Source organism: Quercus lobata, chromosome 10 (genome assembly GCF_001633185.2).
Source record: "Quercus lobata isolate SW786 chromosome 10, ValleyOak3.0 Primary Assembly, whole genome shotgun sequence".
Classification (NCBI taxonomy): domain Eukaryota; kingdom Viridiplantae; phylum Streptophyta; class Magnoliopsida; order Fagales; family Fagaceae; genus Quercus; species Quercus lobata.
The window spans coordinates 6540237-6555486 of record NC_044913.1 but is presented as its reverse complement, the minus strand read 5'-3'; the positions used below and the strand labels follow the sequence as shown (position 1 = coordinate 6555486).

At 35.9% G+C, this 15250-nt stretch overlaps 1 protein-coding gene across 1 annotated transcript; it reads right to left on the bottom strand.

Annotated features, from left to right (window-relative positions):
• Positions 1 to 11192: 11192 nt before the first annotated feature.
• On the bottom strand, positions 11193 to 12931 carry LOC115962588 (cytochrome P450 71A1-like). Its single transcript, XM_031081448.1, has 2 exons — positions 11999 to 12931; positions 11193 to 11807 (listed from the first exon to the last, which is right to left on the bottom strand). The coding sequence occupies exons 1-2, from the start codon at positions 12929 to 12931 to the stop codon at positions 11193 to 11195; spliced, it is 1548 nt and encodes a 515-aa protein (XP_030937308.1).
• Positions 12932 to 15250: the final 2319 nt, after the last annotated feature.

Here is a 15250-nt window from a genome sequence, read left to right as displayed (position 1 = left end):
AGGCCATCATATAGCAGAATACAAGGAGAATATATGCAAAAGGTAACCTAGTGCCTTATTCTCTTTTCTGCAAGAAGTTACTACGTCTTTTACACCTTAAGGTTTTGTAACCAAGTACTTCTTGATCTTCATTGTTAATGAAGTGAAGAACTTTACAGCCAACATGTTTTTCAAGTTGGTGAGTTAGTTATGTACTGGGAACCATGCATCATTGGTTAGTCACGTATTGGGATCCGTGCAAAAGGGTGGCGTTCATATATTAAAAAGTTCAGAGGTTCTGAAGCGGTAGAAGGTTTCTATTGTAAATTCATCTACTGAGATTGTAGAGTTTAGGGACAAAGGTTTTGTAATAAATCTAAAATTTTTCTTTATTATAGTAGATTGCTCTTCAGGAAGGTTTCCTCTCAAATTTTTTACTATGAAACTAGTTTGTTTTATTGGTTTTCCTGAGTCATCATATCTTGTCTTATTTACTTTTTTTGCTGTGCATGATATTGACATGATATTAATGTTTATTTGTTTTAACAAGGTTTATTCATAATAAATTTAATTAACAACTTAGGTTTAAAACCTTTCTCAAAAAAAAAAAAAAAAAACTTGGGTTTAAAACTTGTTAATTCTATCAACTGGTGTCTAAATTTTCCAACAATTTTGCATAACTATGAGTGGTTGAATCTCTAGTTAGGATTAGAGGTGAATTTTAATAATTTTAATTTTTTTAATCATGTGTACTTGAAATTATTTGTGTTTCTATGGATTGATGATTGAATTTTTTATATTGATTTTAATATTTGAAAACATTACATGTTGACAAGTTCTTAAGATTTAATATTGTTTTTAGATATATCAAATGCTTGAACTCCATGATTTGTTATTATTTGAGAATATATTGAATGTTTGGTTTCTTTTATAGCATGTTAATGGAATTTCTAATTAAAAAAATAACAATAGAATGAGATCCATTATGAAGATAATAAAAAAGTCTATAGCTGTGCAGATATCTCTGAGGCCTAGCCTAGTGAACGAGATTTATTATGAAGATAATTGTAGTATATAATGACATATGAAATCTCTAGTTATGCAATGTTCTTATATCTAAGCCTCCTGCTTCTGCTAACACAACATACTATACCAGTTGCTTCTCATAACAATCTCTAAAGCATAATTTGAGATGACGATCACTAGTCCTATCTATCAAACTCTTCAAGGCTCCTTGAAGATTTGTTTCAATGGTCTGTGGTTTCCAAAAACTCACAAACACTCAAGTTGCACAACTGGTATCGTGTTCTCCTCTCAAGATTTCTATTCAATGTCAAGCGAACTTCTTTGTGTAACTTAAAAACAATTCCTGATGAACTTGCTTGATATCTCGCTTGATATGGCAATCTCACTCAACTAAGCTTCTTAGTGTAGCACTTTGAATTTTTTATTTTTTATTTATTTATTTAGGTCTTTAACCTCAATTACTTGAAACAATTACAATTCAGATAAAATGAATACACGAGAGTATTGTGATTACAACCGAAACTTTGACAGGAAATTTGCTAATACTTAAAAAACCCTAACAAATAACACCATGGATTAACAACAAAGAGAAGGTTATTGCTAATATTAACGAAACAATTTTATTGAATTGGATAGGACAAAGATATACAAAAAACACATCAAAAGGATGACCATGGATTCCCACTTAAGAAGAATGTACTACTCGTACAAGAGATTGGCTAACACATATTCAATCTCTGTCTTCATCACCTGCACCCCTTAGGGACTGGGCATTGGATAGGAATCCAAAGATGTGTGTTAAACACCATCTTTTCCCCTCTCTGTCAGAGTTACACAGTTTTTTTATTTTTATTTTTTATTAAACGTTAGTTTACTTAACCATAGTTAATTAAAGTTGTTAGAGTTAAATTATTGATTTTAAATGAGGTGACATATTCTATACCTTAGATTTTTTTAAGATAAATCCCAACCTTCAAATGGACGAAAACTATATTGATCTAAAACGATTTCTTCACAATTATTTTATTTTATTTATTTATGTATGTTTGATGAAGCTTATTTTTAGAGACTTGAACTCTAACCTTTGTTCTCTCTCCTTTATCCTATAAAAACTTGTATTTATAGAATAATTATTTAGTCAAGATTATGCAATAACTTTGCCTATCATTTTAAATGAAATGAAATAAAAGCCTGCCTATGTACGTGTGCGGTCAGAATTTCTAGCACGTGGTGCGTTCTCTGAAAAAGTAATTTAGAATAATATATATGTTTTTAAATTTCAATGATTCAATTCCAAAAATGTAAGGAAAGTAACAATTAACCAACTAATTTGGCTTTTACCAAAGACTTATAGTATTAAATTAAGGGAAATTCTTGGTGCACATCTGAAAATATTTTATAATCTTGAAAAGTTAAAGTGGTCGGTGGCCCTACTATTTCTAAAAGCATGTAATTTTAATACGTGTATCGAAATTGACGGTCAAATTACCAAGAATATATTGGTGAGAGACGCAATAGGAGATGAGGAAACTATCCATAAGAACCCAATAAAAGTCAAATTAATAACTTAAAGTAACGTTTTTTTATTTAAAAAAAAAAAAAAACAAAAGTAATTCTACATAGACAAACTATTTATAAATTACTGATGTGACAAATTCTTACTAGTTTTAATATGGGCACATCACTAACACCACATTTTTACATATAATAACTATTTGAAAAATACTAAAATCACATTAGCAGTTTGTAAGAATATTATAAAATAGTTTGTGTCTATAACATTACTAAAAAAAAAAAAAATACTCAATCAAGAACCCAAATTGGTTCTTTAAAAAAACAAAAATCAAGAACCCTAATTAAATTCTAATTTTTAATTTTGTATCAACTGTTGTTCCAATTGCACTGTAATTTGATATCAAGTGTCTTTATATTTTAAATGTACTTTGATTTTGTGTCAAGTGTCATACTTAATGCACTCTATTTTTTTTTTTTTCTATTTTTTGTGTCAAATTAATGAGGGAGGAGAGATTTGAATCCTCGATATCTATGTTAAATACATCGGGAATTCATAAATTTAATTTTTTATAAAAAAAAAATTAATAGAAAAAGGTGAACCATAAAAAGACTGAGTGTGCTATACTTCTGTGATACTTTTGATTGTATACCACCTATTACTTAAAGTTTTTAAATGAAAACATAATTTGTACAACATAACTGTCAACATTAATAATTTTCCTTTCTACATTGCTAATTTATTTAGTGAACGCGTACAAAATGAGTACTTCGGAGAGTTTGTCATGTGACATTCATAGAGATAGTCAGATAGATTTACCATCACACAATTTGTTTCAAAATTTTGATGCAACGACTAAACAAGTGATACTTATTAAGAGGAAAGATTCATGTGTTTTGAAAATGATACAAATAATCCAATGTTGATTCAATAAATAAATACCACCAATTGAATGGTTAAATTAGTACAATGACAAATTTTAGCTACAAAATTGGTTGTAGTTTTACGCTATAACCTTATTCAATATCTTTTTATTATAGGTGAATTTTGATAAATCCACCATTGGTTTACATTTTCTTCTTATATACTCCATGCTTACAAAAATTCTAGAAAATTGAAGATCAATAACTATGTCATTAATAAATTGTTTAATTTGCAAGTTTTTGTAATTTAAAATTATGCATAAAATATAAGTTTATAGATCATATAGTAAATAATATCCAATTGACACAAACTTTTTCCTTCGTACAATTATCCTCAAAAAGTTTGAATGCTAGACAACTTTCTATACACAATGGTTGTATCACATGTCAGATATGATATATATCTAATGTAACAAATATATGTAATACTTCTTTCACATATAGGTGATTGATATATGCAAACATAATATACAGTCCGACAAGAACATAAGATGTGCATAGCATCATGGTTTTGAAACCCGAACCGTTCATTGAACCATAAAAGGGAGAAGTTCAAAGTTTTTAAGGTCGAACCGAGGTTGAACCGAGGTCGAAACATGATAACATCATAATTAATTTAGTAATTAATTAAAGCCTAAATATAGAAATTAAATTTATAAAACTAGAAAAATTGACTAATATATCTATATATGAGGGAAATTTAATGATTTTAAAGCATATATTTAATAATTAAATAAGAAAGTTAATAAAATAAAATAATAATCATGAAAACATTAAAATTTATGATTAATTTTTGAAGTAAAGTTGAATATCTTTGAAGGATTTTAATTATAATTTTTTTTTTATTTCTTGTAAGAGATGGATAATTTAATTAAGTAGAATAGAATTGTGTTAAGTTTTTTTTATTAAAAAAAAAAATTGAACCGGGGTTGGATTGCACGGTTCATGCCACCGGTTTTGCATAAATCCTGCGGTCCAACCCTGGTTTAAGGGGTTTGCAAAATTAACAATAATTCCGGTTTTCTATGCTTAATAATAATTATAGTTATGACAAATTTACCATTGGATTATATCTTCTTTTTATATTCTCCATACTTGCAAAATTTCTAGAAAATTAAATATCAATAGTTATATCATCAATAAATTGTTTAAATTGCAAGTTTTTGTAGTTTAAAATTATGCATAAAATATAAGTTTATAGATCATATAGTTAAAAATATCCAGTTGACACAAAATTTGACATGTATATTGAGATCATAAAGAACAAGCAATTCAACAGTTAGATTTCTAAAATATGTAGTAATGTTTATTTTATTGAGTAAGGTTGTTACTTTAGGCTACAACCAATTTTGTAGATAAAATTTATCCTAGTATTAAACTTAGGTTGAACGTATCATTTTGATTGTGGGGCCCAAATGATTTATGGGTCAGGCGCATCTACCCGGGGAGAATCCAAAGGCCCAAGCCGAGGAAGGCTATGGCCCAAGCTCGACAAAATAGCCTATGGATACCGCCGAGGACAGCTCAGTCCTCGGCAGACCCAAAGTCCCCCCTGAAAGAGGGGTAAAAACGGTATAGGACTGAAACTTGGAAGAAAGATCTAAAATATCCAGGGAAAGCTGCCCTTACTGCCATTCAATGCTCTGAACCTGACAGAGCCGCATTCTTTGGCTTTTACAACCACCCCCAACGACTTTGAATATGGGCTGATAGGACAAGTATCAATCTTGGAAAGGTTGACCTAATACGTGGACGAAGGACAATGAACGCAGGCAAATATAAAAGGAAAAATAAGTAACCTAAAGGAGGGGTTGGGAAAAATGGCTAAAAACCAGAGCCTCCCAGCCCACCTCCAGGAGAAAGACTCCTGGGGTGAAGGAAAACTTAAACTTGTACGAACACCACGAAAAACCCAACGCCTGTCGATCAAGGCCTAGCCTTCCAAACCCACGCTCTACAAATGATATTGTTAGGGTCTTTTCACGTGCGAACCCGACACCGTTACGGTCCGCCACGAATCGTGTCCTTACAATTGGCGCCGTCTGTGGGAAAGGCTTGTGTGTTGGTATAGGATGTGGGTCGATAGAGTTTCTTCGTTATTTCTAACCGTTAGTTATAGAGTTCTAGTATAAAGTTCTGCTAGGGGCTACGTTTCTTGACTAGGGGCTTGGCTGAGGAGCTAACTCCCTTAAAGCCAAGGTCCCCCGTAAAGAGCAAACTGGGCACTTGATAGCATTAATCATATGGATAAACTCTAGGGGCTTGGTTGAGGAGCTAACTCCCCTAAAGCCAAGATCCCACACAAAGAGAAAACTAGGTTTTGGACAGAACCAGGGCATTGCATGGTCCACGGACTCAAGCCTATGGGGAAACCAACTGCCTGGATGAGGAAAACTAGGTTTTAGACAGAACCAGGGCATTGCATGGTCCACGGACTCAAGCCTATGGGGAAACCAACTACTTGGATGAGGAAAACTAGGTTTTGGACAGAACCAGGGCATTGCATGGTCCACGGACTCAAGCCTATCGGGAAACCAACTACTTGGATGAGGAAAACTAGGTTTTGGACAGAACCAGGACTCAAGCCTATGGGAAACCAACTACCTGGATGAAGAAAACTAGGTTTTGGACAGAACCAGGGCATTGCATAGTCCTCGGATTCAAGCCTATGGGGAAACCAACTACCTGGATGAGGAAAACTAGGTTTTGGACAGAACCAGGGTATTGCATAGTCCTCGGACTCAAGCCCATGGGGAAACTAACTACCTGGATGAGGAAAACTAGGTTTTGGACAGAACCAGGGCATTGCATGGTCCACGGACTCAAGCCTATGGGGAAACCAACTACTTGGATGAGGAAAACTAGGTTTTGGACAGAACCAGGGCATTGCATAGTCCTCGGACTCAAGCCTATGGGGAAACCAACTACTTGGATGAGAAAACTAGGTTTTGGACAGAACCAGGCATTGCATGGTCCTCGGACTCAAGCCTATGGGGAAACCAACTACTTGGATGAGGAAAACTAAGTTTTGGACAGAACCAGGGCATTGCATAGTCCTCGGACTCAAGCCTATGGGGAAACCAACTAATTGGATGAGGAAAACTAGGTTTTGGACAGAACCGGGGGGAAACCAATTACCTGGATGAGGAAAACTAGGTTTTGACAGAACCAGGGCATTGCATGGTCCTCGACTCAAGCCTATGGGGAAACCAACTACTTGGATGAGGAAAACTAGGTTTTGGACAGAACCAGGGCATTGCATAGTCCTCGGACTCAAGCCTATGGGGAAACCAACTACTTGGATGAGGAACCAACTATTTAAAAAAAAAAAAAAAAAAAAAATATGGCCCATAAACCTCGAGATTCATCCGAAGAGAACTCCGCGTTAACAGATGAGTTAATACCTTGATTGCGTGGATTCCTCGGTTTACCCGCGGATCCCCAGTATCAAAGGGGTTGATGTGATACGATGCAACATATTACCCAAAAGCACAACCAAAGTCCCTCGCTACTCGGCTACCCTCTCGAACGAATTATTTAGAGTTTATCGTTCTCGGACATCGCTCTAGCATGCATCACGCAGCACTCAGCGGTTATCCTGGTTAGTTCCAAGAGTTTAATTTATTTAGGATTAACCTTATTATGCTTGATAATATTTGTAAGTTTAAACTAGTAGGAATCTGTGTTAAGGCATTTTTCTGCCTGGAATATCATTAAGGGTAAGCTTATATTTAATATTCATGCATGAAGTAGTTGTTACGGAGAAGAAAGATATGTATAGAGAAATAGACACATATTTTATTAAGATAAAGGAACAGTACAGTGTACAATGAAAAGCTGAAACAAAGCTTACATTGAAGCTAACTACATAAGTAACGAAAAATACAAGAGAGTGAAGATAAAGCCGAGGAGGTAGCACAGAGGAGAAGTTGGCTACTGCCTCGAGACCTTATTCCTCCTCAATGCTTTTGCACGCCCATAACTCAGGCAGCAAAAGAACCCAACTTGGGGCCTGCACCGGTGAAGAAAAGGTGCAGGGAACCTGACCTCAGGCTAACACCATCTACAGAAAAGGTGCAGGGAGCCGGAAGTTGGGGAGTCCCCGCAAAAATTTGCCTGCTACAAAGCAGACGGCGCTGATGGCGGAAATTCCTTCTTCTGACATACCAAAAATCTGGCATGACCAGAACCTGCTTCGAATTTTGACTAAAAGAAGGAGGAATACCATCTTCCTCCTGTCAAGACGGAGGACTGGCTTGAATCTGTGCCATCCTTGTCCATACCATATCACCTTGAGGATTCGGTGCCTCTGAAGCGTGCGGAGACCTTTCATCCCCATCCACGCCTCAAACATCTTGCTTTGAGGCAGTGGCACTAGAAAGAGAGATCACGGATATGGAAGAAATATGGTCCTGAAGGGAACAGGAGAGTTCATGTGCAAGTGAAGTGATCCCCTATCCCATTTATACCCAGAAGTAAACCGGTGGCATTTAATTCACGCAGCGTCCCAAGGAACGCTACAGACAAAACGTCTCTGGCTCGATTTCCAACGTTGTCTGCAACCCTGAGGTTAAAGGAGTCTCGAGAAGGCGCACCTCGAACACTGGGACGCCAAAAAGTACCGCGTGATCAAAGACTACGGAAATACCTCTTAATTTGTGGGCCCAGTAAATTCGCGGCCCAGGCCCGTTCAACATAGTAGCCCAGGGACAGAACCAAGGTCTTGCATGGTCCTCGGACTCAAGTTTATGGGGAAACCAAGTACATAAAAAATTACAAGTTTTGGACAGAACCAAGGCCTTGCATGGTCCTCGGACCCAAGCCTATGAGAAAACCAAGTACAAAAAAATTAGAATTATTACAAGTTTTGGACAGAACCAAGGCCTTGCATGGTCCTCGGACCCAAGCCTATGGGAAAACCAAGTACAAAAAAATTATAATTATTACAAGTTTTGGACAGAACCAAGGCCTTGTATGGTCCTCGGACCCAAGCCAATGGGAAAACCAAATACTTGGATAAGAAAAGGTTTGAATTTCGTAAGATGGGTTACTTGATAAAAATGTCAGGTCACTTCATTCACGGCTTAAACACCATAAAAGGTTAAGACCAATAAAGTTGTAAGGAAGGTGGTGGAACGCCCCAGCATTTAGTCGTATAAGAAGACTGTTCATTTGGTGGGTGATATATTTTCAAATGGTTATTCCTCACACGGCATCAAACCTTCGTTTTTCTCCTCGGCTAGCATGGGGTAAGTATTACTTTTCACTGGTCGGCCTTATTGTGCCAAGCATTTCTATTAAAGTTATGGCGACATCTTTTTATTATCAAGTATTTTGGTCTTAGTCGTCATTGATTTAGATGCTATATTATGGTGCCGAGCAGCGTTTGTAAATTTAAAAAAAAAAAGGCATAGAGACAAAACATGCGAAATAAAATAACAACAATTTTTATTAATACGAAAAATTATTACAACGTACAAAGAGGGGCTCAAACGAGCCTATACAAAATGTGAACTGCCTAAGCAACAATTACATCCGTAGTACAGATAAGTAAACTGTCAGGCGTCTTTTAAACTCGTCTTCAAAGTCTCTCCAATCTCTGCCTCAATACTGCTCATATTACGATAAGAACCTTCTTTGGGAAAAAATGAAGGAGAAGGAAATAGTAAGGAAGAAATCAATGAAGAAGATGGAGGAGATGAATGAAGAAGATGGAGGACATGAGTAAAGAAGGAGGAGAAGAAGAGAGAAGAGATGAAAAGAAAGAAAAATGAGCAAAAGAGGGAGAAGTGAAAGTACCAGGATGGATCTGGTGCTGGGAAGACTAAGAAAGGGAGACGGAGGATAGCACCAGTGAAGGAAGAGAGGAAGAAGTAGAGACACTTAGTCCCTGCCTCGATCCTGACTCCCAACACACTGGAGCCATACTAGGTATGCTCATAGGAGAGCGGTTGGTACTGATGATGGGTGTTCTCGACTCAGTCACGCCGAAAGTTTGACGTGACAAGTCCCTGCTTCGGATTTTGACTGAAAGAAGGGTGAGGTTGATTTTGAGTCTTCGCCATCCCTGTCCCGATCGAGCCATAATGAGCTTTATTGGAACATGGCGTTTATGGGAGGGGTTTGGCTCCTGCATCACTCGTTGTTATGGTAAAGTGTATCACGATTTAGTTTATAAACCAGTGGGTAAAATGAACCCTAGGGGAGGCCAAGTATTTCAAATCTCAGAAGGATGAAAAAGGATTCTTTACAAAAACAATAACCTCCTCCCTTCCTTCTTATACAGAGGGTGGAGCGGGAGACATTTAATAGGTTCAGATCTCCAAAGGAATCTGCCAACACAAACATGCCGGTTCCGTTTCTCCACCCCATCAAAACAAACCGCCGAATTAAAGTAGTCTCGTAAATAGTGGTCATTAAAAGCGCGTCTTGGATACCCAAACGATAAGAACGCATCAAGCGCGAAATCAAAAAACTGTCTCATAGACCGGTGCATTTCTTGGACAGATGAAGAGCCGCCAGCATTATTAATAGGCCAAATTGATTGGGCCGTAGGAAGAGGTTCGGCATCACCAAAACCCCCCTTTCCAACCAAGAGGTTGGATAGCCGGGTTTTGAGGGGCTATTGTGGGGCCCAAATGATTTATGGGCCAAGCGAATCTACCCGGGGAGAATCCAAAGGTCCAAGCCGAGGAAGGCTATGGCCCAAGCTCGACAAAATAGCCTATGGATACCGCCGAGGACAGCTCAGTCCTCGGCAGACCCAAAGTCCCCCCTGAAAGAGGGGTAAAAACGGTATAGGACTGAAACTTGGAAGAAAGATCTAAAATATCCAGGGAAAGCTGCCCTTACTGCCATTCAATACTCTGAACCTGACAGAGCCGCATTCTTTGGCTTTTACAACCACCCCCAACGACTTTGAATATGGGCTGATGGGACAAGTATCAATCTTGGAAAGGTTGACCCTATACGTGGACGAAGGACAATGAACGCAGGCAAATATAAAAGGAAAAATAAGTAACCTAAAGGAGGGGTTGGGAAAAATGGCCAAAAACCAGAGCCTCCCAGCCCACCTCCAGGAGAAAGACTCCTGGGGTGAAGGAAAACTTAAACTTGTACGAACACCATGAAAAACCCACCGCCTGTCGATCAAGGCCTAGCCTTCCAAACCCACGCTCTACAAATGATATTGTTAGGGCCTTTTCACGTGCGAACCCGACACCGTTACGGTCCGCCACGAATCGTGTCCTTACAGTGATTATTCTGAAGTTCACCGATGTATACATGGGATTATAAACTATTTCTTAATATTTATGTTGTTTTTTTTTTTCTTAATGACACGTAATATAAAAGAACTAATTCCCCAAATTTTTATTAAAATCATATGTCACAAAATGAAGTACTAAGAATATCACACAAGCCTAGCCACTTGTTTTACGCCTAGCAAATCTGCTTACCATATATATAAGCTACAATCATCATTTAAAAATATATAACGCACTTTTTTATGGATCCATCATCTATTTTGCATTTCGGTCAATTTTAAAGGACCTGATGAGAATGATGATATAAATGTTTTATGGCACTAGGTACAAATTCATTTTTATTAAAACATAATGCCACAACTATAGTCCCTTTTACATTTATTGCGATAAGGAAGTAAGAGACAACAACAGATTCTAAAACAAAACAAGATAATGAGGAAAGATTACATAGAGAAGATGCATACGCACGAAATATTAATGGATCGATCAAGAAGAGTGCAATGTTGGTACAAGATGGAGAGGATTTTTCTTAAATGCTGTGAGAGCATTAACTTCAGTCATGTCCAAATCTTCTCCCTGTGCATTAATGGTAGGCAACCTCCAATCAAACCAACATAAAAGGTTGGCAAGCACATATTCCAAAGAAGCAACAGCAAATATCAATCCTGGGCACCCCCTTCTCCCACCTCCAAATGGGAGAAATTGGAAATTTAGACCCATGAAATCAACTGGGTTGTCTTTAAACCTCTCTGGGAAAAATTCTTCTGGCCTATCCCATAGTTTAGGGTCCCTTTGGATTGCCCATACATTGACAAACACTCTTGTTTTGGGTGGAATATCATAACCTCCAAATTGTAAACTTGCTGATGTTTCTCGAGGTACCAAAAGAGGAACTGGCGGATGCAGTCTTAGACCTTCTTTGAGGATACATTTCAAATAATCCATTTGATTGATATCATTTAAATCTATCTTTGACTTACTGCCCACCACTCTTCTTACCTCTTCTTGTGCTCTTTTCATAATACTTGGATTTTTCATGAGCTCAGCCATTACCCATTCCAAAGTTGTTGAAGTTGTTTCGCTTCCTCCCGCAAACATGTCCTGAAATTAAAAAAAAAAATAAGACTTTAGGTATGTTTTCCATGGTCTTAGATTATTTCATCTAAAATGAAACTATTTTATGGTTTAGATTAAATACTACAAATTTAAATATGTATAATATTATCAATTTTATAAAATAAACTTTTAAGATACTAGAAGTGTGTTTGAGTGAGAGAGTGAGAGAAAGATACTAGTAGGATTGCTTTGAGGTTGTCATGAGTAGGCTCAAAGTCAAGCATGCCATTCTTTTGCAGATGTAGGAGAATATCCACAAAATCTTTGTTTTTCGGATGTTCATCATCACTTTTCATTGTCTTGTGTTCTTCAACCACTTGATTTAGAAAAGCATCTAGTTCTCCAAAAGTGGATTTTAGACTAGCTATTTTTCCTGTAAGAATATCAATCCAACCTAGAGAAGGGAAAAAATCCCTCCAAAAAAAGGTAGTAAGTAGCACCGCTAACTTTCTTGGTAGTTCTGAAAACCTACCCTTACCATCCTCTTCTTCAAACTTTTTTCCAAATGCACATCTAGTAACGATGTTCTTTGAGGTTTCAATCAAGAACTCACTTAGATTAATAGAAACACCTTTCAGGCATGAGTCACGTACTTTTTTGATCAATATAGAAACTTCTTCTTCCCTTGTATTCTGGAACGATTGCACTCTTTTGAGGGTCAAAAGTTCAAGGACACAAATTTTCTTTACTTGCCTCCAATACTCACCGTAGGGTGCGAACACTAGGTCTGTGCATCCATAAAGTAAGAAATTGGTAGCTGTGGTTTTTGACCGGTTTGAGAAAACTATGTCATGTGTTGTCATCATTTCTCTTGCCATATCTGCAGATGATATCACAAGGGTTGGAGCATGGCCAAAGTAGAAGAACATTACAGGGCCATACTTCTTAGAGAGGGCTTGAAGAGAACGGTGTGGAAGTGAGCCAAGCTTGTGAAGGTTGCCAATGATTGGTAGCTTTGGTGGGGATGGAGGTAAATTGGGTTTTCCACTACTTCTAATGCATTTGAAAACATATAGAAATGAGAGAAGGAAAAGAAGAGGGAGGAGGTGAATGAAGGTTATTTTGTGTAGCTCTTGCCATGATTGTTGTAATAACGATAGAATAGCCATTTTCTCTTTCTATGTTTTTACCGCAATGCAAACTAGCAACCCATTCCCAAGATATATATGGAAACCTTGGGAGAGGTTAATTGTGGAGTTAATACAATATATAAGGATACTTCAACTATAATTCAATGATTGTAGGTCAAATTATATTATATCATTCACTCAATTTTATCATGTTTATCTAGTGGGAGACTACACTCAATCTTATATACAAAAATCTTGCTAGACTTTCATTAATTTCTTGCAAGATTAGAAGTAGTGGGATAGGCTTTTTCATATTTTTAATTGATTAAAGTACTTGATAATTCAACTGAACGGACACCTTTATGATTTGGGAAGGTGGGGAGGATTTTTTAAGTAAAAAGGTTCCCTCATCGGAGCCATTTAATTAGATGTTGTGTACAAAACTTGACTTGCAGAACTTTTTGTCATGTCGGTGTTTCTTCCTCAATGTTTATGCTGAATTTTATGGCATTTAATTATCGTATTAGACCTGCTCCCTAAGCTTGCATAGTGAATAATTGTCTTCCATTATCTTCCATTAATTATTAGCACTTGCCCAATTATTGAAAGAGTTGATACACCATGAAACATGTTGTACAGGGAACGATTAACCATCGATTCGCAAGTCAGTGGGGACACCAGCAGATTATTGGCAGTTGGGTCGAGGGAGGCCATGGAGACTGAGTCAGAGATGAACCCACATCAAGGCTAAGGGAACTGCTTGGGGCCTCTAAATAAGTGTATAGTCACACCAAATTTTACAACATGAGATGGAAAGTTGTTAATGGTGAATAATAAAAATAGTATCAGTGTTGAACTCGTATGAAAATCAGTAACTACCTACCAACTAAGCAATTATGTAAATTGCTGTGTAAATTACTTAGTAAAACTATTATGTATGTAGTATCATTCTTAGGCCCCCCCTCCTTTTGTTTTCTTCCCAAATTTATTTTTATAATAAATATGCATATAAATAGTTCAGTTGTCTTCCTAAGAATTCAGTAGTCTAGAATATGTTTGGTTAGGCAATTTGGGAGCCTGAAAGTGCGTTTTTACACCCAAAACGCCGTTTTACAATAGCAATTCTTCATAGTTTTTTTTTTTTTTTTTTTAACAAATGCTCATTTCCAAAACATCATTTTGTAATAGTTTATACAAACACACTCTAAATATGTTTTTAAAAACAGATATGGTAGACTAGCCCATAACTTGTAGGGGCTCCTCTAAATATTTGTGTTAACATAAAAGTTTTTTTTTTTTTTTTTAAGAAAAAATATTTCTATGTTTTTGGTATTTTATGTATCTAAATCCATTAGGGAAAAAAATTCCTAATCAACTACAAATTATGGGCAAACTGAGAAAGAAGATGCTAAAAGATTTCAAGCAAGATTAATCTTTTATTTCTATTCCAAGGCAGTTTCTTGCATGTGTGTGTGTCGCTTTCTATTTCTTTCACTATATTTTATGTTTTTTTTTTTCTTCTTCAAAATTTTGATAGCAATAGTAGTAGATCCAAAGCACAAATATATATATATATATATAAATATATATATATATATATATATATATATTTTAATTTAATTCCTCATAATTTCTTTCTCAATTGTGACAAGTGATTCATAAGGATTAGAAGATCAACAAAATACGAACTTGTTTATAGAATTGTTACACTTGTACGCTAAAGGCCTTCACACAAGATTAATCTTTGATTACAATTCCAATGTAGTTTCTTGCTTTTATGTGTGTTTTTGTGTCGCTTTCTACCTTTTTTTCACTATATTTTATGTTAGTTTTATTTTCTTTTCATTATTTTGATGAGGATCGTAGCACACATGTACATATGTTTTTTATTCATCTTATTGAATTGTGCCAAGTACTAGTTTATAAGGATTAAAAGATCAACAAACTATGAAAATGTTTTAGAGTAGTTACAAGTGTAGTTATTCTTATTGTTTCTACTTCAACTATAATACGAAATTATTTAGTTATTAATATTGCTAAAACTAGGCTTTGCAACCAAAATGAAGGTTATTTTGTAAATGAATATACAATGATTTTCAGTTAGTATGAAATTAACCATAGATTATTTTTGGGATATAAAAGAATTCCAAATTCTATTTTGATTAATGATTGCTTTAAAATATATTAAAAAAAAGTTATATTATGCTTTATCTATTCTATATTATCTATTAGGATTCCCTCTTTGATCTTGGTTTTCTAAAGGTCAAAAATACCTCATCCATTAATCTATGACTTAATCTATGACTTCTCCGACAAATGTTTTGGGAATAGAGTCAATAATGTTACAAGATTCTCCAT